Source organism: Equus quagga, chromosome 7 (assembly GCF_021613505.1).
Source record: "Equus quagga isolate Etosha38 chromosome 7, UCLA_HA_Equagga_1.0, whole genome shotgun sequence".
Classification (NCBI taxonomy): domain Eukaryota; kingdom Metazoa; phylum Chordata; class Mammalia; order Perissodactyla; family Equidae; genus Equus; species Equus quagga.
Window position 1 is genome coordinate 130,260,249 of NC_060273.1, and position 24,510 is coordinate 130,284,758.

The following is a 24,510-nucleotide window of genomic DNA, read 5'->3' on the forward strand; positions in this document are numbered from 1 at the left end:
GTTGGGCTCAAGGACCCAGCTCTTACCCATCAGGCTATGTTGCCTCAAAGACAGCTCCGGTTACAAGGCAATAACAGCAGCGTATCCTCAAGCACTGTCATCCTAGTTAGCCCAGAGTTCCTCTGCAGGTCAAGGAAATGAACAGAGTCAGGATGCACTGAGATCAGACTCAGGTAACATGATTAAGTTCTGGTATTCATAAGTCAAGAGATCGCACACAGAAATAAATATTCTATGATTCAAAATAGCCACCTGAAGCCACCTGAGCAGCTCTATGTTCATTCCAACTTGACCGCCATTACTGAGCACATTTTTAGAGGCCTCTTTTGGAATGTCCAACTCAACTATGTATTTCTTCTAAATATCCTAAAACTTGCTCCTCAAAGATGGATCAGATGTTCACAAACCGGTAGTCAACTTGAGCCAAGCCTAGAAAATAAGGTGGCAAATTGAAGATTTTATTTTTTTCCTTCTTGGCTGATAAAATGATTCTGACAGCAATTCCAAAAGAAAGACGAAAACTCTGAACTACAGAAGGTGATTCGAAGGATGTTGCTTCTTTAAATGTATAAGAGCTAGTTTGTTTAGCCTCATACTTCATAGTTACATTTGACGAGAAACTTTTCCCTCCGGTTTCTCCTCAATTTGAGATGACAATGAGAACCTCCTAGTCACTTGAGGCAAATGTGACATAAAATAGCCTGAATTCTAATTCCAGTTCTGATAGTCACTGATCTCTAAGCCTCAACTTCCTCATTTGTAAAATGGGATATTACCGAATTAGTCAGAGTACAGGCAGGAAAGAAATGGTACTCAAACAGCATAGTTAAAACAAGTTTAATGAAAGCACTACAGATACTGCGGGTCAGGTTCCAGACCACCACAAGAAAGCAAATACAGCCACAAAGCAAGTCACACGACACCGTTGGTTCCCCAGTGCATATAAAAGGTATGTTTACACTATACCATGGTCTCTTAAGTGTGTGATGGCATCATGTCTAAAACAATGTACATACCTTAATTTACAAATACTTTATTGCTAAAAAATGGTAACCATCATCTGAGGCTTCAAGTCATAATCTTTTTGCTGGTGGACGGTCTCGTAAAAAACGCACTATCTATGAAGTGCAATAAAGCAAAGTGCAATAAAATAAGGTATGCCTGCATTTACAAAGGCATGAACAAATTAAGGGACACTAGCAAGGATTGTAGGGTACCCGGGAGCTAGCAATAGCAGAGAGCCATCACCTCCCCTGGGTCTGAAGGAACAAGAGGAGGGAGTGCTTGCAGCAAGAATTCAGCTGCGACAACAGGAGAGGGCCACCTGATAGGAGCTGTGACTTTCAACAGAGGAAACCAGCACCATCTCCAACCCACAGCCTGGGGAAGGAGGGAGCAAGGAAAAGAAATACCGACTTATCTTCCCACAGCCAGAGGGCCAAGGGGCCCACAGGCTATCCATAACAGCCTGCCTCCCAGGCACAGGGCACAGCAGATCGGAAGGGGCAACCAGAGAGCTCGCAGCCCAGGGTCTCACAAAGCGGTTGTGAGCTCATGCACTCATACTCACTCCCGCTCAATCGTAAATGCCACAGGACAGGAAGTACCCGCCTAATTCACAGCCAGGTCAGGGCACAGCAGAGTCATGGGCACAGGGCAAGTTGCTCTTCCTAGCTTTCATTAGGATACTATTTTGAAATAATATCATTATTTGAAAAATGAGGTATGACTGCGTTGCTATACAACACAGGAAATAAGTAGAGGGCTTGTAACTTTCAAACACAGATCCGGACCTCCAACCTTGCTTCCACCCTTTTCTATTAGTTTGAGGGGTGTGTGATGCTCCAAATAAACCCCACCCCAGAACATTAACTCAGAAAAAGACCGATTTGAATCTGATTAAAGCCATAGATCTTTTCTAATGCTACTGAATTTCCCCAATTTGATTATACGAATAAGTAAATTCCATTTGGGAGATAATAAAAGCTTAAACGTTTCAACCCAATATGAGTATGTCCCTTCTTAACTTCTTCTAAAGCCATCACACAAAGGTCACTTGGGATCACCATGCATTTCAGGGACCGTGATACCACGGCAAAGGAGACTTCTCAGTGAAATAGAGAAGAAAAAGCAAAACAAATCAACAACAAGACCAGTTTTCTTAAATCTCTCTGGCAACCACAGTGCACGTTAAGCAGACCAGTGCCAGCTTGTGCTAATACCACCCAAAGTGCAGCTGCTCACATAATAAACTAGACGGGGGCAAGGTGCGACAGCGCCAGGAAGAAAGCCATTCCCTCCGACTTCTAGATGCTTACCAAGTTAACTTCAACATACTTTAAAAGTTAAAATCTCACAGAGCAACGCATATTGTAAGAGCAACATAGGAACACTTAATTCATTAAAAAATTTAAACAGCATGGAACTACACAGAGTAAAAGTAAGTGAGTTCGTCATAACTCACACCCACCCTGCCCTCAACCCTATCAGAAACCCCCTTTAACAGTTTGGTGCAATTCCTTTCAGACTGTTTCTTAAATTTCTACATATATATGTATATGTTACACTAAAACAGTAATGGATCATTGGATACATGTTTTTCTATAAATATTTTCACTAAATAGATGGACATATTCCCATGTCAGTACATGCAGAGCTGTGTCATTCTTTTTGAAGGCTGCATAGTATTCCCAATATACATATTTCATGATTTATTTAAACCATTCCCCAATTGCCAGGCACTTAGATTAACTTCAATTTTTCTACTCGCCTCAATTATTTTCATTAATTCTTTATGATATCCACAGCTTATCTTATAGTTCCCTATTTACAATGAAATCATTCTTGATACAGCTTTGCTGACTTCTACTCAAGTTGATTTTCTATTGAATCAATATGCAGTGTAGTGTGGACTAGTTTATGTGCCTTTTTTTTTTTTTTAAGTGGTTACAAATTCTTTGATTTCTTTTATTAAGAGATGGGGTCTAAGTCCCATCCTCAGGAATCTGGGCAGACTCACAATGGCTTGGACCAACAGAGAGCTGCAGAAGTGATGTCATCTGACTTCTGTAGCTAGTGACAACAGTCCACGCAGTTTCCTCTTGGTCTCTCGGAAGCCAGCTGTCTGCAGAGAGAAGCCCCAGCCACATGGGAAGTCTCCCTGAAGGTGCCCTGGTGACCAGCCCCAGGTGAGTCCAGCCTTCAAGCCATCCCAGCCCACATACTGGGCATATGAATGAAGAAGTTTCCAGATGATTCCAGCTCCCTAGAAGTTTGAGTCTTTCCAGCTCAGTAATTGGTCCAGAAGTGGAGCAGAAACAAGCCATTCCCACTGTACCCTGCCTGACTTCCCGACCCAGAGAAGCTGTTAGCACAATAAGATGGTGGTGGTTTTATTCCACAAAGTTTTGGGGCACGATCTAAGAGAATCAGTGTATACAGGTCTGCCTGCCTAACTGAGGCAGGTAACATTTCTCTTATCCCAAATCTTATCACTTCTATTACTTCTTGCTCTAAAGACAAGTCCAAAGACTTCGAGGTCTGGACTAGGATCTCAACCAGTCTTTAAACCATTGTAACTCTCCTGTCCTCACCTATAAACTAGAGTTCTCTACTTTCTCTTCCTAGAGGGATGCTGTGAGAGAGCTAAAAAATGTGCTAAAGCCCTACACAAACAAAATAGTCATGCGTGTGTGCATGTGTGTGCGTGCGTGTGTGTGTGTGTGTGTCCTTCTCATGCAGCTGGAGCAAAGATATTCAAATGCAAATCCCCTGTGAACTTGGGTTAGGATTTAGTCAGGACCTCTGGGCTTCTGAATGGAGAGTGTAAGCTCTCACTTATTTTCATTTTCCCACCAAGACCTTCAAAGATGGGCACTCTGCTAATTTTGAAAAGTCATGAACAGTACAAATTTACTTTAACACCTTCATCAGGGTGATAGGAATGTTAACCAATTTTAACATAGACAGAGAGGAAAATTAAAAACAGATACAAAAGAGAATAAAAACTCGAAAGAGATATGCTTAAATGCTCACAATGATTATATCTGGATAATGAGATTAAAGATTATTTTAAATTTTTATTTATATTTCAGGGGTTTTTGCTAGGATGACAAATTATTACTTCTACAATCTTTTTTTTTTTTTAAATAAGTTGCTTTAATAAACAGTGTAAAGACACTGCTGTACGGTCGGCCCTCCATGTCCGCAGGTTCCACATCCACGGATTCAACCCTCCCCGGATGGAAAGGCCCACGGGATGCATCTGTACCGAACATGTACAGATTTGGTTTTTGTCATTATTCCCTAAACAATACAGTATAACAAATATTTACACAGCATTTACATTATATTAGGTATTGTAAGTAATCTAGAGATGATTTAAAGTATACAAGAGGATGTGCCTAGGTTATGCAAACGCTGCACCATTTCATATAACGCACTTGAGCATCCACGGATTTTAACATCCACGGGGGGTCCTGGAACCAACCCCCCATAGATACGGAGGGATGATGGTACTTGCATCCCAATCCGACCCCCAGTGCACAACGGTGGGTGGCCTGGGCTCCATATCTTCCTTTTCATCACCAGTTGGGAACATTTTACTCACTTCCCACAGCACCCAATACCACCTCCCACTCCCACTCCCTTCCCTGGTACCAGCAGACGTGCAGAAGCAAAGGCTGCAGGGTACGAAGGGCAGCAAGGACTGCTCTTCATGCTGCCCAGAGCGCAGGGGAGTGTCCAGCATGAGGAGAGCAGGTGCCTGTCATCCCTTCAGAGCTGAGCAACTAGGAAATTATGCCAAAGCCATTCCAAGGGACAGGTTATCCTGTGTGACTCTGTCTGCTCAAATCAAACCCAGGGAGGCAGCAAACAGCTCACAGTCTAAAACAGTCCAATCTGCGGCCTCTCTAGAGCTGGCTTGCCCCTTCAGTGCCCGTTCAGGGGGTGCAGCCATCTGTCCCAGGCTGTCCTGTTACCTTCCTCCTCACAGTGTCAGGTAAGTGGCTGTAATCGCTGGCCCGCTGCTCCCTGACAGCCTGCAAAGCTACAGCCGGGCTCAGGCGATCACGTCCCAGACTCAGAATGGTCTGTGGGCAGCCCCCTCACACAACAAATTGCCAAGAGCCTTATGCTGCCCCCACTCAGAGCGTTCCATCCTCCTCCTGGACACAGTTGCCACTTTTTATCCAGCTCTCAAGAGCTGGATCTTACTAGAGCCTCAGTACTCAAAGTGTGGTCCCCGGTCCAGCAGCACAGGCATCACCAGGAGCTTGTCAGACGTGTGGATCGCAGGCCCAGCCCAGCCCTGCTGCAGCCCAGTCGGCAGTCTAACCAGATCCTCAGACGATGCGCGTGCACAGTGAAGTGCAGGAAGCGCTGTGCTAGAGAATCCTCGCTGAAAACGTAATGCTTTGGTCAGTATGAAACTGTTACACTAGTCATGGCAGAAATTTTACAAGAATAGTTTTAACTGATGGGGAAAAGCATACTCCCATTCCCGGGAGAAGGACCTCATTATTCACACACTCTTGAAAGGGGAGCTGGGAGAGCTCAGCTCACTCTATTTCAGAGCCAAACCAGAGAGCACAAAAGGGAGGCCCTTTCATTCTAAATCACCACCCACCGCCCCAGACACTAATTGGTCCAGTAAATGGTATTATAAAGGCTTAAGGTGGGAGTCTGGCCAGAACAAAACACAGCAACACCAAAGAAATATCCAGAAAACAATTTAGTTTCTTCACTTATAGCAGTGATTCTCAATCCGGGCAGGACCTTTGGCAATGTCTGGAGACATTTTGTGTTGTCACGAATGAGGGAGGATACTACTGGCATCCTACATGCCAGAACACCCTAAACATCCTATGATGCACAGAACAGCCCCCCAGAACCAAGAACTGTCTAGTCAAAGATGCCAGAAGCAGTGAGGTTGAGAAAACCTGACCTACAGAATAACAGTGGTATTCTCCCTTCCCTCTCAGGGCCCCCACCACCTACGGCTCAGCCCACCAAGAAACCCCCCTCCAGCAAGAGGCTGCACTCCCCCTGCTCAAAGATTTTCCACCCTTGGCTCAGAGAAGAGCCTGCCATTGAGTGAGTGACAGCCAGGGACAGAGGAGCTGTGGCCCTGTCCTTTCAGCAGGAAGGCATTGCTTGTGCCTCCTCATTACCCATGCGGCGCAGGCCTTGGGGTGCCTATTATGAAATCCTGGGCTGAGAGAGCTGGAGGGGGCCGCAGGGATCCTCCGTGCAGCTCCCTCGGTGGCGTGGCGGCGTATTAAAGGGTCTGCATGCCCGCAGACTCAGCAGGGACGGCTTCCTTTATACACAGAGGAGAGGGAGCAGACTCTCAGGAATGCAGGGAAAGGAACAATGACACCATCCCCAGCATCTGAAGCGCCCAAGCAACTGTTGAATGGTGGAGCTCTATTTTTAGCTCAACCTTTGTGAAAAGGCGCCCTGCTTCCCCTTTTCTCGAATGCCCCAGCATCCTCTCCAACAGTTTTGGCTTCCCCTCTCCTCCAAAGGTTGCTGTAAAGACTCTGTCTAGGAAAGCGAAGCTCATTTCACAGAACAGAGAAAGACCATCCTAACGGGCAGGGAGAGAATTTGTCCCTGTCTGCCCAGAAACGGCCCCCTGACACCGTTGTCCTGGCATAATTCACAGAAGCCCCTCCCCCCACAAAGGTGTCTCGGTTTGGACAGTGAATCATCCTGTAACCTTTCTGCTGGGGCATGCTGTTCCCAGGCAGAACAAAGCTCCCGGCCTGGCATGCTTCTGCAGAGCACAGTCAGCCATGGACCTGAAAGTTAAGCTCATGTGCAATTATGTCTAATTTGGCCCTGGCTGGTGATGGGCCAGCTGACCGAAATTCTGCTCACCGAAAACGACGGGACGCTGAGGAAGGGAAACCCAGAACCGAGCACACGCACTCTAATCTTGTGACTGGAGGGTGTCGACAGAGGCTACTGGCAGAGCCCATGGGAAAACCTGCTCTCAACCTGACCCACGAAGCTAGTCACACAAAAATCTCCAATTCAAATTCAGTCCATCCTCCAACTTCCAGCACCAGCATCCACGAGAAGCTCCTATTTCCGTGTGGCACACACGCACAGACCCAGGAGGCCTCAGTGGTTTCACGGAGCTCACAGGCTCAGAGAAAAGGCAGATGAGCAAGGCCAGCAAGATGCTTCACTAGCAATTTATCTTATCACACCAACAACTGCTACCCGGGACTCCATTAGCCCAAGTCACCCAAGGCCAGATGGGGAAGAACCTCCTCTCTCACAATCAGAAGGCGTAACATGAAAATCAGTGTGGGTGGGTTTGGGTTTTTTCTCCCATTTTTAATATGGTCACAGGTCTCTCTAGGAAAAATGAACACGACAGGGCAGGAAAGAGTTTTATCCAAAACAACTGTTAACAATTTGGTGAGTCTCCTTCTGGTCTTTTCCCCACTCGATTTAAGTTCTAACTTCCCACACCATATTCTCCCTTTTCACTTTATTATATAAGCATTTCTCACCATTAGAAACCCATCAGTTTATTTTAAGTTGCATCTGTGGTTCCCCAATGGCAACATTAACAGCTGCCTCCTATTCTGACTTCAAAAGTTTATGGATAACAGAAGGTAGTAAATAAAGAGAAGGGAGAAGAAAAAGAAAATGAAAGCAATAAAATTTTAATGAAGAATCCATCTCCCAAAACAGTCTTGGTCACCAGCGTTAGGAGTTTCACACCTCTCCTTCAGTTCTGCTGGAATCGGTAGAGGGCAGGCTCCCGACTTGGCACAGGCTCCAGGAGGATCAGGCAGATGCAGGGGGAGACAAGGCAAGGCAGGCATGGGCCTGGGGTCAGTGCGGGTGAGAAGGAACACCGAGGAGGAGGGAGCAGCAAAGGTGCAACCAGCGGTGCCTCGCCAGCATCTAAGAAGCCCTGCCTGCCTTGTGGCAGTCCAGACCGGTCCATCTGCTCCGCTCTCCTTCCTCTCGTCAGTCCTGCAGGCATGCACTCTCGACTCTGGGCCTCAGCTCACACCGCTCCTCTGGGCGGAGGACTTGCTTCTCCAGCCACTGAGCACGCTCTTCACACGAGCATGGCGCCAGGAGCTTCACACTCGCTTTGGCCTTTTGTCCTTATGACGCCACCGGATAGGGACCATGCTGCATTACTGCATTCTGCAGGAGAGGAAGCCACAGCTGACTGTAGCGAGGACAGAGCCAAGGCTCTGAGACCCTGTGCCACCTCCCCAACCAGGTCAACTCTCCCAGGGCAGAGACCTGCCCAAAGCGCTCACTGGTCGAATGAACACTTTACTTATATCTCACGTCCTTCCCAAAACTATTTAACTATTTGAGTAGGTTAACAAAGAGAGACATCTTAGGGAAAAAATTATAACTATAAAGAAATCAGGTAAGGGAAAATAAAAGTAGACAAGAACGATGAGGCAGAAGGATGTAAATACATTGAAAACAGTGCATAAGCCCTTCACAAATTCCGTAGATAGGCCCCAAATTTGGTTCTGTGCTTTCTATCGGCCAAAGCAAAAAAACCCAGGAAGTGGATATTCATAAAGTGGAGTTACGGTTTTACATCAGAAAGTCCTGTTGCCATAGAAATGAGATTGGAAACAATGTATGTCTCACCATCCAGCCTGATCAAAGGGCCTCTAAATGAGTCTATTTTCTGCTTAACTGTTGGCGAAACCTACAGTCGCTGCAAAGTAAACTGCTTGAAAAAGGACCAGACACTTCCCAGTGGTCTTATTCTGAATGTGCAGAATAGTCTAAGTGACCGAGAGGGGGCTTCAATGATCCCTCTGAGTCGCTGGATCCTAAACGGCTCTTCTGTCTGTCTGTCTCTCTCTCACCAGGTTAGCGCCCACCATAGCCTCATTGCCTCCCGATGCCCCCAGACCCTTACTTTGATGTCAGCTGCTTCTGCCTTCTCCCCACTCTTCCTTCTTGCATCTGTTCTTGTGATGATGTCTCAGCATTAGTGATGACCAAGCAGTGACTGCAGAGCAGACACCAGCCAGTCCCCTGACTCACTGCCTCTCCCTGCCTGCTCACATCACTGGTGGTGATTAGCCAGTCACTGTGCGAAAACACTTAGGATGTCTACAATCCTTCCTTTTCCTAAATGTAACGGCTATGCTGGACTGAATAGTATCCCCTAAAATTCGTGTGTGCCCAAAACCTCAGAATGAGAACTTATTTGGAAATAGGGTCTTTGAAGATGCAATAAATTAAGATGAGGTCACACCAGATTAGGGCGGACCCTAATCCAGTGACTGCTGTCTTACAAGAAGAAGAAACAGACACGCAGGGAAAAGTCCACGTACCCACGGAGGCAGATTGGAGAGCTGCATCTAAAAGCCAAGGAACTCTACGAATGGCCAGCAAGAAGCAGAAGCTGGGCAGAGGCAAGGGACCCTCCAGCAGGCCTTCAGACAGCACGGCCAGCCAACACCTTGACTTTGGATTTCTAGCCTCCAGAATTGTGAGAGAATGTTTCTGTTGTACTAAGCCATGCAGTTTCTGTTAATTTGTTACACATAGGAAATTAATAAAATGGCTAAACGCTTTACCCAGAAGAAAGAGCACCAGGTATCAAAAACTGACTTTGTAACTTGTATCCAGCAGGTATGATAGGCACAAAGCCTGGTTTCAGACCTTGACTTGTCACTCACTAGTTGTGGGACCTTGGGAAGGTTACTTAACCTCTCTGTACCTCAGTTTTCCCACCTATAAAATGGGGATATTACCAACCTCAGAGGGTTGTTATAAGGATTAAATAGGATGATTCCTATAAAGTGCTCAGAACAGTGCCTGGCACCTGTAAGCTCTGTATGTGTTTGTTATTGCCAGCATCATCAGAAGTTAAACTGACAGAAAAGGATAGAACCCAGTCCCCTCTTATTACAATTGTATACACAACGCCCACCTCTCAAGGTCCTATCCCCTTCTACCAGACGTGAAATACTGTGGGATGTCTTCCCCTAGGCTGTATGTGGCAACCAGAGACAGGCCCAAGACCAGGGTCAGATCAGGGTTTTCCACTGAAGTAGGACCGTCCATGTTTCAACACTTACTGGGCTATTCTGCAGAGCCAACATCTTCTCTGGTTGAATAATTCTGGGAATGCCACACACTATACTTAGCACGAATTCCAAACTCATCATTAAGAGACAACTATTTCGTTATATGGAGTTAGACTGTTGATCTTATCATTCTCAGCTCATTTCTAACCAGAGAGTGCAAGAATGCCCAGCCTTCCAAAACAGCCAGCTACCTTGTCCTGGCTCCACCTTAGCTAGGCACAAGGAAGCCAGAATCCTCCCAACACCCTTTCTTAATCTAGACCCCACAGCCCCAGCAATAAATACAAATGACCAACACTCACCCTTAGGAAATAGTTCCCCCTACTTTCAAGCCCACAGTTGTGCTAGAACCCTGGCTCTTACACGCTCCTGCCACCTTGTACTCTGGTTAAGAATCACCAATCTAAGGGCCGGCCCCGTGGCTGAGTGGTTAAGTTTGTGCGCTCTGCTTCAGTGGCCCAGGGTTTCACTAGTTCGGCTCCTGGACGCAGACCTAGCACCGCTCATCAGGCCATGCTGAGGCAGTGTCCCACATGCCACAACTAGAAGGACCTAAAACTAGAATATACAACTATGTACTGGGGAGCTTTGGGGAGAAGAAGAAGAAGAAGAAAAATGATGGGCAACAGATGTTAGCTTAGGTGCTAAACTTAAAAAAAAAAAAAACAGAGTCACCAATGTAGAGGCCTCAAGCCGCCAGTCACAAGACAGCCAAATAGACATGCCCAGTCCAGTAAAACGGTAATAACTCATTTAAAATGCCAGCATCCCAAATAATACTTCTGAGGATAATTGGGATTATCTAAACATCTTTGAAATCGATGGGAAATATTATATTAATATCTTGCACTGAATGAGTGCCTTCTGTGTACCAGGCACCAAGAACTTTAGGTAGATGAATTCATTCAATTCTGACTACTATCATCACCCATTTTACAGCTGAACAACATGAACCAGGGAGGATAAGACTTTGTCCAAGGTCACACAACTAGTATTTGGAGGAGCCAGGTTAACAAACTAAAACAATGTTCTGTTTTAACAATCCTATACACCCCAGAGAGGCAACCTATTACCTCCCTGCACTATTTACAGAGACTAAATACAACTTGTTGTCTATGTACTAATACTCCTTAAATTACTAACCCCAAACTAAACTCTTTAAAAAGTTATGCATACTGTAAATGAAATACTACACTCTAACCCTAGTCCTGCAGACCACCTGAGGTGGCAAAGAAGTAAATCCTGCCACAGCTAGATTTTACACCCATGGCACTCATCCCCTGAGAAGAAGAGATGGATCCACACAGGCCCCTGGGGAGGTAATATTAACAGGTGCCTAGAGCCCCGCATTCTAACCGAGTTCTTTCTTGAACTCAAAGAAATTTCACCTTTCCGAGGCTTCTTCAGTTCACCCAATTGAAAAGTGAGAGGTCTTCGGAGGGTCCTCAAAAAATTAGACATAGAATTACCATATGATCCAGCAATCCCATTTTGGGTATACACCCAAAAGAAGTAAAAGCAGGGACTCACGTAGATACTTACAGACCCATGTTATAGCAGCACTATTCACAATAGCCAAAAGTTGGAAACAGCACAAGCTGCTATCAATAGATAAACGGATAAACAAAATGTGGCACACACACAATGGAATATTATTCAGCCTTCAAAAGGAAGTAAGTTCTGACACATGCTAGAGCTTGGATGAACCCTGAGGACATTAAGCTAAGTGAAATAACCTAGTCACAAAAAGACAAATACTATATGATTCCTCTTATCAGAGGTACCTAGGGTAGTCAAAACCACAGAGACGGAAAGTGTAAGGGTGGGTGCCGGGGGCTGGGAGTTATTGTTTAATGAACACAGAGTGTCAGTTTGAGAAGATGAAAAAGTGCTAGAGATGGATGGCGATGATGTTTGCACAATGTGAATGTACTTACCGCCACGGAACTGTACACTTAAAAATGGTTAACATGGTAAGTTTTATGTCGTACATTTTATGACAAACACACAGAGGGGTTTTAATTAATTCAATGGATTTCAAACCATGGCTGCACCCTGGAATCTCCTAGAGAGATTTTTTAAAATATCTATTTGTCACCAGCAGTGGGAGGTTGGACACGGTGGCCCCCTGATGTGATGAGCTGTGAGGAAATAGCGTCACTCATAAGGCGTTCCTGCCCAGAAAGGCCTGGACTCCTCAGGGGATTCAGTGTCACTGAACTGATGGGGAGGTGGGAGAGATGTTCCAGCCCGGAGAAGACCGAGGGGCCATAACAGCCAAAGGTAATGGGAGAAACTCGACTGGACCCCCCATCCCAAAAACTGCCTATGAAGCTCAGTTGGGGGAGATCTTAGTGTAGGATTTAAAATTGGACTGTGGGCTTGCACGTGTGGTACCGTGGCATTGAGGACACAGCTGTAGAGGGGAATATCCTTGCTGGCACATGAGATGGGTGCTGAAACATTTAGGGGTGTGCTGTTACAATGTCTGCAGACAGAAGGGTGTGGCAAGATGTTGACAGTTGGTAGAGCTACGTGAAAGGAATGGATGTTCACTGTGTCGTTCCATGAGGTTTTGAGGGTTCAAAATGTTTTGATAGGAAAACAAAACACAAACCCCTATGCCAGAGCTCTACCCCCAAACAAAGACACGGAACATCTAGGGGAGGAGATCCGGGGACGGCTGTTTTCTTCGTGAAGCTCCCCTGGAGATTCTAATGGGCAGCCAGGTTGGCAAGTACAAATTAGAAAGGCTCTCAGCCAAGACGTGACAGTACGATGGCGTGGATAATAGTCACAGGCGTACAATGAAGCTAGGAGGCTGGCCTGCTGTTGACACTCAGCAGCCCTGGGAAATCTTTTCAAGCCCCAAGTGATCCCAGCTGCCCTGCCTTCCACCCCTCATTTACTTAAGAATAAGCCACAACATGTCAACTTTGTAAAGAAATGAGCTCTGTCAACAGCCTGGGAGACAGAATTGCCCTCCCCAGCTGCATCCCCCCACTGCAAAAACCACAGATCTCCTCGTCTCGCAAAGGAGTCTCCCTTTAGGAAACACTTTTCATTTTGAGAGCATCTGTCTCAAAGACACTACTCTTGAAATGTCTCTTCGGTTTTGAGGACCCTACTATACACTTGTGTTTCCAGTATTTACACTTCTTAGTAAGAGAAATACTCAGATGGAAAAGGAAGGATCTGGCCAAGAATATATATTAGGATTCAGAAAATTTACATCTCAAAGATATTGCTACCAAAAGCCAAAATTTTGCCTTTCAAGCTGGGGGGGAAGAAGACAGTTTCACTTCAAACATGGGTCCAAAAACAGCCTATGTCACAAAACTAGAGTGGCACTGCCTTTGAGGTGGATGATTAAGTCAAAAACACTTTTCAATACTAATAAGACTATACCAAGGGTGACTCACGTAATTGGCAAAATTACCCCTCCCCCCAAGACCACACATATAAAAAATTACAGTTTTTAGAGTGATCTCCCAGACCTCACATCCCTCAAGGTAAACATAAACCCATTTTCGGCTATAGACAGAAGCTCAGAGAAGTCATACCCAGTGCCGCACATTGCTAACTTTACCTTGCTGATCCTTATGTTTCTCATCTATCCTCTCATCATCTCTATCCCACCACGACAGCTTACAATTAGAGTCCTGGATCTCTGGACACTTCGGTCTTTCAATCTCTGTCTCTCTCTCACACACATATGTGCACATGTATACACACACACCTGGAAAATTAGATCTCCACTGAACCCTTCCAATAACAACAGACCCGTTTTTCAGACTCTAATTTTCTCAAGGCAGAGTTTCTAGCTAACAAGAACTTTGTATCCTGAGCAGCAAAGGGTGACTCTTATAACTTTCCTGACAATAAAAACATTTTTATAGTAGAACATTTGAAGAGAAAAAAGATTTTTTAAAAATTCACTCATGATCTTATTACCTAGAAAGAACCACTGTTGACATGTTGAATGACACGTTCCAGACACCGGGGTAGAGCAGCGACCAAAAGACACAGTTCTGATCCTCATGGATTTTATTGCTGTTCTATTTTATCCATGTTATTCTCAGAGTAGTCAATGTAGTACAACATTTTCCAAACACATTTGCTTTATTTTTTTGAAAGCTAATACATGGTGAAAACAATTTCGAATGGTATTCGCACCCTCGCCCTCAGACTCCCTCCCCAAAGGCAACCTCTACAAGATGCTGCATAACCTTCTAGAGGCATTCACGAGCACACAGGGTAACATATCTTCCCTTGTTTAACACATCAAAGGTACAGGTTTTCAGAGATTTCAAAACTACTACATAGAAGCACACTAAGTTCCATTCCCTCCTCAGAGTTCACCTAATCCAATGTGAAGAGTTACAACCAGAGCCCATTAAAGAGGAATACGCGAACACAATCCTCTACACTATTATAACCAGTTCAAACTGACAGCAGCAGTCACACATCACTTAACGACAGGGATATATTCCAAGAAATGCGTTGTGAGGGGATTTCATCATTGACCAAAACGTCATTATACAGTGCATGGCTGCATTATGTTAGGGACCTGAGGAAGAAAGCTCTGAGACTGTCCCCAGAATCAGTTCCAAAGCAAGGAAAGGACTCATGTGGGCTTGGTTCTCATGGAGACAGAACTGTATCTTTATAGATTCTTTTTAAATGAGTATTTTTTCCTTTGGAAAATAAAACTCATTAGCAGATACAGAATGAAAGCGAGAGCATACTTGTATTAGCTGTGTAATGACCGTTTCTTGGAAAAACTTCCTGAGAGTTCACTATGAGCAAGGCTCTGGGAAGCCACCTGCCTAGATCTCATATGGAGGGAGCACAGCTCAGGGGGTGGGTGGACGGAGAGCTCACAGTCCGCAAGGCTGACCATGTGACTGACGTCTTGGTAAGCCCCTTAGCCCAAGGCTGTGAAGCCTGCTCGGTCAGCCCAGGGCTGAGGCAAAGAACGCACGAAGTGACAGAGCTCCCCAGGGTCCCAGGTGGGACCCGGCCAAGTCTGGCTGATGCCAATGCTCCCTTTTTGGGGAAGTGAGGAGTAGAGTGGTTGATAGGAAACATTTATATGAAACTCACCAGAATAAAAAAACCTGGTAGAAAGGGGAGGGAGGCAGAATGGATGAGTAAGCTGAAAGAAGAGCCCAGATTCTCAATTTCCAATGGCTCCAACATTCCAGTTATGCCCCATCTCCCTTCTAGACCCCACAGCACTGGGGTGACCAGAAGGGTGGCTGACCCTGGTAGGCAAGTCAAGCTCCACAATCTGAAGCCGGCATGAAGACCAGCACTTATCTCAAGTAGCTGCTTCCCCTCTCGACAGCCTCCTGAGCTCTCGGGCTTCAAAGCAGCAGCAGCAGCAGCAACAACGATCAACTTACCTTTGGACACCTGAATGAGACAACAGGAGGCTTGATAACTTCAGAGTGACAATTCCACGATTGTCTCTGAGGTGCCCAAAAAACGCAGTGCAGAAAACCAACCCCCAACCAACTTTATTTGGAAACAGTCGGCAACAGATCATGGTACTTCCATAAACAGGATTAATTTGACCTCCATCCAAATTGACAGATCGCCTCCATTTCATATAGATAGCTAAAGAGTTTCCCCATGAGTACATGCTCTCAAGAGAGTACGGGGCCAGGATTTTAAATCTACTTTTGGGTAAAGTGAGAAAAGGGCAGGAAGGCGGAAGACGGGCAAGTGGGTGGGTGAGGGTGACCACCCCCCCCCCACCACCATTTGAGTGCTGGCTCCTCACAGGCACATTGTGAATATGTGTGTTTCCAAGTATTAAATCATTTAACCCTCTGAGCCTGCACTTTACCCCCTGCATTTTACAGGTTAGGAAACTGAGACAGAGACATTGAAACAACTTACCTAGGTTCCACAGACAGGGAAAGCAAATCTCAACTGAACAGTAAATAGCTGCCTGGCACTTGAAAGCTGTTGAGATTACCTTTAATTCGACAGATGAAAGAAATAAGTTCCTCCTTTAGCCAAGCAGTACAGTACAGACACTTTAAGCAAAACCTGTTTATGGAGCATCTTCTAGGTGCCAGGCTACTGGCTAGGGACTGACCTAAGCGTTACTTAAGGAGTTGAAATACATGTCGCTTCAATCACATGCAAGTCAAGTCTCTCTATACAGAGACTAAGGAACGGCATTATCATTACTTAAGATTGAATTCATATTGGCAATGAAATATGAGATGAGACAAAATTATCAGGAACTAATCTGCCTTAATTTTTTTTTTTTAGTGATATAAAAACGTCTTCCTTCAGAGATTTAGTAGTAATAGAGAAAGAAGAACAACTAAAAGTCATCATCTTTGGGCATCCCAAGCAAAAAAATCATAGACATGTCCTCTCTCTTTAATCAGTAACAAAATACCCAGATGTGTAGTTTTCCACAACGTGGGGATGACCTGGGCGCACTTATTCCTATCAAATAACCTCTCTGCCATCCTTTTCAATGTTCTAAAAATTGTGAATAAGGAGACGAATGAAAAACGCTAAGTTGTCCTGGAGGAAAAAAATGGACCAAGACAACATCCTTGAACCATTACTGACCGGGCACCCCTTGCAAGAATTAGAGGCCAGGACTGGGCCTCCCTTTTCCACAAAAAGGCTCACTCAGCCTTCCCAATGGCTCCTAGGAGCACCACCCCACCTAGAAAGCCTCGGGGAGCTGACCTCACTGAATCCCTCATCAGGGGAGATTTTGGCCTTTATCTTCTAAATCACATTTGTTTCCCAGAAGGGAGAAAAGCAAGCTTAAAGCCATACCAAAATAAATCCTATAAAATAAACACAAACCCGTATAGAAATCAGTGCCTGGGTTTGTATGCGGTACATGTGCGCTCAAATCAAACACACAGGAATACTGTAAATCACACACTGGGTAAGGTGCCCATGTGTTTTCACTTACTTGACAAAAGCCTGAAGCACTGGGAAGAGGGCAACGGTATATTAGGAACGCCTTCCCTCCTGCACTAGAGCAGTGCACCAAATCAGCTAGAGGTTTCTAGAAACCTTGCTGCACCCAACCCCAGAGTTCTGATCCAGGAGGTCCGGTGAGGCCGGAAATTCACCTTTCTGACAAGTTCTCAGGTGATGCTCTGCTGCGGTGGCTGTCTGGGCGCCGCTCCTTGAGAACCACTGCACTGCCTGGAGAGCCAGCTGTGGGCTCCTTTTAGGCACCTCGGCAAGAAGGGCCAGACATAATCCATGATGGGAAAATTAAAGGAGCATCCAGTTAGAGTTTAGTTACATCTGTGCACCTGCTAGTGAACTGGAAATGTGGCATGAGCCATTTTTCAACAAACTGGGATGTTGATCATTTGAGGGCACTAAATCTCCAGTGAAATTTGAGAAGTAAAAATTACCGCAAGTAATGGAGACAATGAGGAAAAAAGAAGTGGGAGAAACTCTCCCCCTAGATAATTCAGTTGTCACGGTCCTGGACCTGCTCTAACTGCCCCTTTTTCTTACCGGTTCTCAGAGAATTCCCCTGCTGGCAGAGTTTAGCTAGTTGCTGGTCTCCGCAACTGGAATCTGTGAGGCTCCGGCGAGAGTCCACGCCTACCTACCTCTCTCTGTATTCACTGAATGCCACCAGTCCCATAAGCATAATCATTCTTCACTAATCTCTGGCCTATCCTGAGCAAAATTATCTGACAAACTTGCCCATCACAAAGAATGCCCAAACCTGGATGCATGTGAAGGGGTCTCTGAGCAGCGGAGAGAGGGGGCACCAAATGCACGCGTCCCCAAAGCTCACCCATGCTCCTGCAGGTCCACCACACCCAAGCTTCCCACCGCTGCCCACCTCGCCGGGCCACTCACCCATGAACGTCCAACGAAAAGTTACAAAAAAGAGAAAAGGTGTCTCCAAGAACAAGACACTTCAGTGAGAGATCGGATCAAGCCACTCTCCTCAAGACAGCTCTACCTGCCCTCCATTGCCTACAAATAAAGGATTCCATGATGTATCCCCATCCACAGCATCTACCCATACATCCTAAGCTTCAACCCCACCCAACTACCCATGCAACAGATGCACTGGAATGCCTTTTGGCTTTTCCTCTGACCTTCCTCAAGGTCATGTTCAAATTCACAACCTTCATGAAGCCTTTCCATCGCCCCATTCAAATCCATCACCCTCATGTCTCCACTTTCATGGAACTTGCAAGTTCACTAATAGAAGTATAAGCATCATTCTTTATCTCCCAGATTCTCTTATAAGCTGTAACCATCTTAGTCATTTTTCCTTCATCCACAGTGTGTTATACATATTAGGTGATCAATTAATTGAAATAACTACAATTTGCTTAGCACTATGTGCCAGGAACCACAGGAGCCACCGTTAGAGGAATATAAAACAACACCTTTCCAGGTACAGGAGAAAACCCCAAGGCTGCTCATGCAGTCAATGGCTAAGTCAGGATTCAAACCCACATCTATTAACTCTAAAGCTTTTGCCATTTCATCGATACCACTCTTCAAGGGAGAAAAATAGAAAAGTAACGTGAAAATGTATCAGCTCACTGGTCACTCACCCCTTACAAGCTTCTGCCTGACTTCTCATCAACCCCAGATTCAAGGCATGGCCAGTATGGTCAGCCCTCCAGATCCACAGGTTCCACATCCACGGATTCAACCAACCGCAGATCAAAAATACACGGTTGATGGAACCCGTGCATAGGCAGGGCCTGCCACAGGGACTTGAGCACCAGCTGATTTGGGGATCCAAGGGTGGTCCTGGGAGCAATCTTCTGCAGGTAATGAGGGATGACTACGTGTAATAAAGTGGTTTACAAATTACCCTATTTGGAATCACTGGAGCATGGCACTACATTACGGAAAAGCCTTTCTTTCATTTCAGTGCCTCACAGTGAGAATGGGATGTCTCTACCTATTTATGTAAAATCCTTTGATGAAGCCTGGAAGTACTCTATAAAAAGCCTATGTGATCTTCTATGCTTTTTCTGGGGGGGTCAGGGGGTGACAAAATGAACTTTAGAAAATATCATGCATCTATTTTTTAAAAAGCACACTCTCCAAATGGCTGCAGATTTCCACAGTTTGATAACATCATCACAAACATTTGAAACAGAAAGAAGGGGCAAACCCCGACGATTCAGTTAGGGGAGGCAAATTGGCAACTGCGGGGGAGAAGAGGCTCCAGGGTCTGACGGCACCGGCTTTCAAGTTGGCACTGTCACCAGCTAGCTGTGTGGCCTTGAGACAGTACCATAGATTCCAGCACGTCTGTGAAAGGGGGAGACCACTGGCCCCCTCAAAGGTGATGGTGAGCAGATGTTAACAACAGCACATGGGAAGCCCCAGCTCTTGGTCAGTTCACAAACCTTCATTCCACAGCCCACGCTGAACTGCCTACCCTGGAGGACTCACCTGGCCATCACATCAGAAGCTGAGCGGCCTCTGTTTCTCTTTTGGTTACCATGAAAACTTGGTGCGTTAGATCTGAATGAGCTGTAAAAGTTTGTGGAGTGGGAGGGTCAGAGGCAACAGCAAAGCCCTGGCTCCCTAGAGAAAAAACAGGTTAGCTAACACCCTGAATAACACTGAATTCTCAAACAAACTCCGTATTACGAGCTTAAACTCTCCCAAACAAGTCATTTTGGCTAACAACATGTGTAATTAAAGTTAAAAGCAGACTAACATAACACTTTAGCTGTTGACCTTAAAGATCCTTTTGAAAAGCTCAACCAGAACATTAGCACATGAAGGAGCGCCTTGACTTTTGTCTACTAACGACAGCATCACATGACGACACTATATGTCTTGAACCTCCTGAGGCTTGGACAAAGGCACCGGTAGACGTTAGAGGCACGCCGCTGCACACGGCTGTAGTCAATCCTGCTCTACGCACCTGAGTTTAATTGACAACTTAAAGCCCTTCATCTCGGATTGGTACTGGGAAAGGGATCAGAGGTTTAGTTATATTGCCCACCCCAATACTCCAGTTACCAGGTGATTTAGAAATCACACCATTCAGACAAGAGCATCATTCAAAAGCTCACAGCATTGGCCAGAACTTCCCCCCACAACCCACACATCCACACGTCCGCTGGGCTTATGTTGTACTTTTTTAAAAGAAGCAAAGAGTCAAACATTGATCACTATTGCTTTTACAATGTTTCTCATGAAGGAAGTTTTCCAGAGAATAGAAAACCACAGTTCTTGCCACACACAAGCCGATCACCGACCCACAGCGGGCGCTTAAATGGTGGCTGAATTGTTGGTGATGAGGGAAATCATCTAAGCCGAGTCACAAAGCCCCTTCTGTGCTATTACAGATCTTTTCAACTCTCAAGTAACCAGAACAAAACTTTTGACAGATCACGGTGGCGATGTGTTTTCAGAATTACTTTGGCAAATGCATCGTAGTTCATCACAATGGCACAAAAGTTATTTGCAAATCATACTTAACCATAGTGTCGTTTAAATTTGGTTTGAGTGTAGAAACACATTCTGGTTACAATATTATCTAATATTCTGGTTACGGCTGAATTAATATAAAAAGCCTTCCACCTTTGCCTTTCTGCACTTCTTCCCTGAAGAACTGCACTAGTGAGCTGATAATTCAGCTTTGTTCTGTAGTAATACCGCACAAAACAACTTCACAAGTTGCCGGAGGATGTGGCCAATACGGAAGAAGCAGGGATTAAACAGAAAGTGGTCTATTTAGTTTTAACTCAGCGTTCCAGTGTGCAAATCAGGACGACTTCAGTAACCTCCCATGTCAGAAATCTGAGAAGGGAGCCTTCATGGAGAACCCATTGAGAAATGTTTCCAGGACAACTTACTAGGTGGTATCTTACAGACATCAGCCTGGTGGAGAGGAGAGAGACCATACCAGCCCTGAGCTAATTTACAAGAATTACTGAATTAAATGACATTTCAAGGGGAGGAGAGATGGCAGAACAGAAGACTAGACCTAAAACAAGTGTAACAGCTTACTTGAAACTACCAAAATTTGTTTTTAAAGCCCACTCTCAAATACCTTTTACTCAGAATGTACGGGCGGGAACTGAAGTTACAACAACGTATAGGGCTTTGTTTCTTTGTATATATCGGGGATAAAGCCTGTTTGGTATAGTTCGAGGTTTTATTGAGCCTGTACTTAGCAAAAAACAAACGAGAAAAAGCCCAGCCTGGTAATGCAAGAGAGCAAGGACGACGCTGCGCAATCCTCGCTGGCCTTCCCGTGAGGAGCCCACAGCACTGCTTTCAACCTTGTGGTGACAGAAGGCCCAGGAAGCCAACCACTAGAAATTATATATTCTAACACACCATGTCATCCCCTTTCGCATGAATAGTCAGAGTTAGATAGTACCTATTAACACTAAGGCATATTCCACTAGATTTCATTTTTAAAGTAAACTGTTTAAAAATAAACATTCATGAACCTGTTACCAAAATTACAGAAATGTTCAATTTTAATTTGTATTAAAGCCTTAAAACTTCAAGGTGACCGTAAAGTCTGGAAACCAGCAAATATTTTCCATTTTTTACTACGTCAAGTGACCAAAGAATGCCAGCACTCGCTAGGCGGGGGCAAGGTAAATAGGAGCGATTCCAACAAGGTGGCACACCATGCCGTCACACCAGACTGGAGAAAAGCTGGACAACGACGTCCAAAGAAAGTGCCGTGGGGAGTGCTCTTCACACTTGCGAGACCTGAACCTCCTTCACCACTGCTTCTGGAGGGTGCTAAACCCACAGGAATATTCAAAGACATCAGGCGACAGCACAGATGCGCACGCAGAGACTGATGGAAATGCCGTACCGATGCACCCCATTCACTGCAAGTGTGCACGGCACGCTGAACTAGGGAGGACGACACGCACAATGGATCACAGTTTTTACGTGACATCAAAAACCATTTTTTATGTGTATTCGTCTCGTTTCCAGACTTTGTGGTCATCTTATAATTTGACACAGCAAAACTACCCTATGTTCTGGGAGCTTGTCGCATAAGCGACTTGCACTAACCCGAGGCTGACACCACAGGCTCTGGATGAGCAGTGTGCCTCCTTGAACCCCAGGAGCTCTGCTGTCTGTCTGGTTTACCAAAGGGCAAACTAAGAGTCCGGTACCTGTGAACTGCTGAATGCGTTTCCCAGGAGGACAGAAGCTGGGCTCACTCCTCAGCCTCCTCCTCACTGACACCAAAAGGGTCTCAAGAGGAAAACTAACCTCCCACCTCTGACACTCCATTCCCAGCCTGACGGCAGAAAGGGGAGGGTGAATTTATACAAGATGACCACTCCCCTTTTTGGATAAGGCAAGTGCGTGGCCCTCTCAACCAGTCAGAACCACACAAACCACCCCGCAGGGGGTACCACCACCTTAACCCAAACCTGGTACCTCTGCCACCAAGGCCAGCCTGGGAGAAAGGTTAACCTGTGGCCCTTGGCCATGGGTTCACTGACAGGGCCACCCCTGGAGAGAGAGAGCAAGCCAACTTTCTGTTTGTTTTAAAGGAAATACTTCCTGGCACATGTTTAGTAAAGACTCTGAACTCTGCACATGAAGCCACGTGGTCGGTGCTAATCTGGTTCCATCCACTCACGATCCGCCAAAGCAATTTCTCCCCGAGGGCAGCCCCGGGCTGGGTAATCGACACCATCTCCTTCAAGTCACGCGGGCTCCGACCGGATCCCGGGAGCACGGCGCCGCGTCCTCTCCCCGCCGGGCCCAGCGCTCCGCGCGCGGCACAGTCCTGTCCGGTCAGGGGGGAGCGGGGAGGGGACGGGCTGGGGCCCGAGGTGCCCCTTTGACAGCAGCAGGAAAGCACTTACACCTGTGGGGCCCAAACTGGCTCCTTCGGCTCAGATGAAGTCCGCGGGAGCGGGGTAGGAGGGGGCGCCGGCCCCTCCAGGAAGGCCGACTGTGCCGCTAGCAGAGCGCGCAGCCACACTGCTTGCGGTGCCCACCTGTAGCCGCAGCAAACAAACTTTGCTCCCCTTCTGAGTTGGAAGAATCCGGTCCCTTACGCCACCCCCTGGCGCGAGCTGGCAGCGGCCCGCAGCTTGGCGGGTCTTCACCTGATACCCCTAAACCCCCACCTGGGTCTGTCCCAGAGCGCAGACCCAGCGCCGCCCCGCGCCCCGGTGGGGTTTGCGGCTCGAGGGCTGGGGTGCCGGCTGGGGAACGGGGATCGGTGGGGACAGCGGGAGGACGCCGTTCACTACGTGTCGCACCTCCGGCCCCCAACTCCGCCAGCCGCACAGCCGCAGCCCTCCTGTCCCTCCGCGGCGCGCGCCCGAGCCCTCGGCTTCTCCGACGCGGTCCTTGGGGAGGGGGCTCCCCAAGGCCGGCGGGAGCCCCGCGCACTTACAGCCATAGCGGGGTCTCTGCAGGGACGGCAGCTCCTCGTGGGGCATCCTGCGCGGCTCCGGGGGCCCGCCCGGGGCGCGCCCCCCGCGGCTCCCCTCGCTGGCCAGGCTCGCCGGCTCCGCGCCCCACCGGCGCGCTCGTATCCGGCCTCTCGCTGCCCTTCCCTGGCCGCCCTGTGACGGGCGACCCGCTCCCTCGGTGCTCCCTCGTCGGCGCCCGCTGCAGCCGCCGCGCGCTGACACCGAGCAAAGTGAACTCTCCGCCCTCGCCCTCCCGGCCGCCGCCGCCTCCCGGGCAGGTCTCCTTTCTCCTCCAGCCCGGCCCCGTTATTCTCCGCGGGAGGAGCGCGCGCCGGCGCAGCGCCCCCTGCCGCGCGCGGGGCGCAGCGCCCGGGCCGCGTGGACCCGCCCCGCCCGGGCCGCGGGGAGGAAGGGGCTGAGCGGGGCGCTGGGCCGGGATCCCCTGCAGCTGGGCCCGCGCACAGCTGGCCTCGGGGCGGCGGCTGCCCCGCCCGCTTTCTCACTTCTGGAGCGCTTAGAGGGTGGAAGTGAACCTCCGCGGAGAAGAGCAAGAGAAACCGCAGAAGACACAGGCAGCCCCCGTCGCCGGGGTGTTGCTGAGTTACAGAAGGACAAACAGCACGGTTCCTTTTCCTCTGGGGAGATTGCACGTTGACTCTCTTTGCTTTTTTTTCATTCGAAAGTTGCTTCTGTGACTCTTTGTCTACAAAATGCACGGTTCCCCTTTCGTGACAAGAAATTGAGAGTGTGCGTATGTTTGCAGGAGAAGCAAAATCTAACGCCACCCTAGCAGCCTCTCCAAACAACCGCGAGTCCTGGGCTCCACCCCAGGTCGGCCCCCTCCCCCTCCCCCTCCCCGTACTGAACTATCGCCCAGTCCAGCTGGGGTCGCACACCACAAAAACCTTTTCCGGCTAAGCTTTTGAGGAAATTAAACTGCATGTGGCTGTTTTAAAAGGCGGGTTTTCATGCGGTCACCTGAAGCT

At 47.2% G+C, this 24,510-nt stretch overlaps 1 protein-coding gene across 2 annotated transcripts in view; it reads right to left on the minus strand.

Moving 5' to 3' along the window:
- The window catches only part of IQGAP2 (IQ motif containing GTPase activating protein 2), a 267,686-nt gene extending 243,878 nt beyond the window's left edge, over positions 1–23,808 (minus strand). Inside the window, exon 1 of one of the 2 annotated variants that reach the window (XM_046666170.1) lies at positions 23,506–23,755. In XM_046666170.1, the coding sequence (XP_046522126.1) occupies positions 23,506–23,551 (46 nt within the window). In that variant the 5' untranslated portion in view covers positions 23,552–23,755. Of the gene's footprint in view, positions 1–23,505 lie in introns of both variants that reach the window. The other variant, XM_046666171.1, reaches the window with a different exon arrangement.
- Between the last annotated feature and the right edge of the window lie 702 nt (positions 23,809–24,510).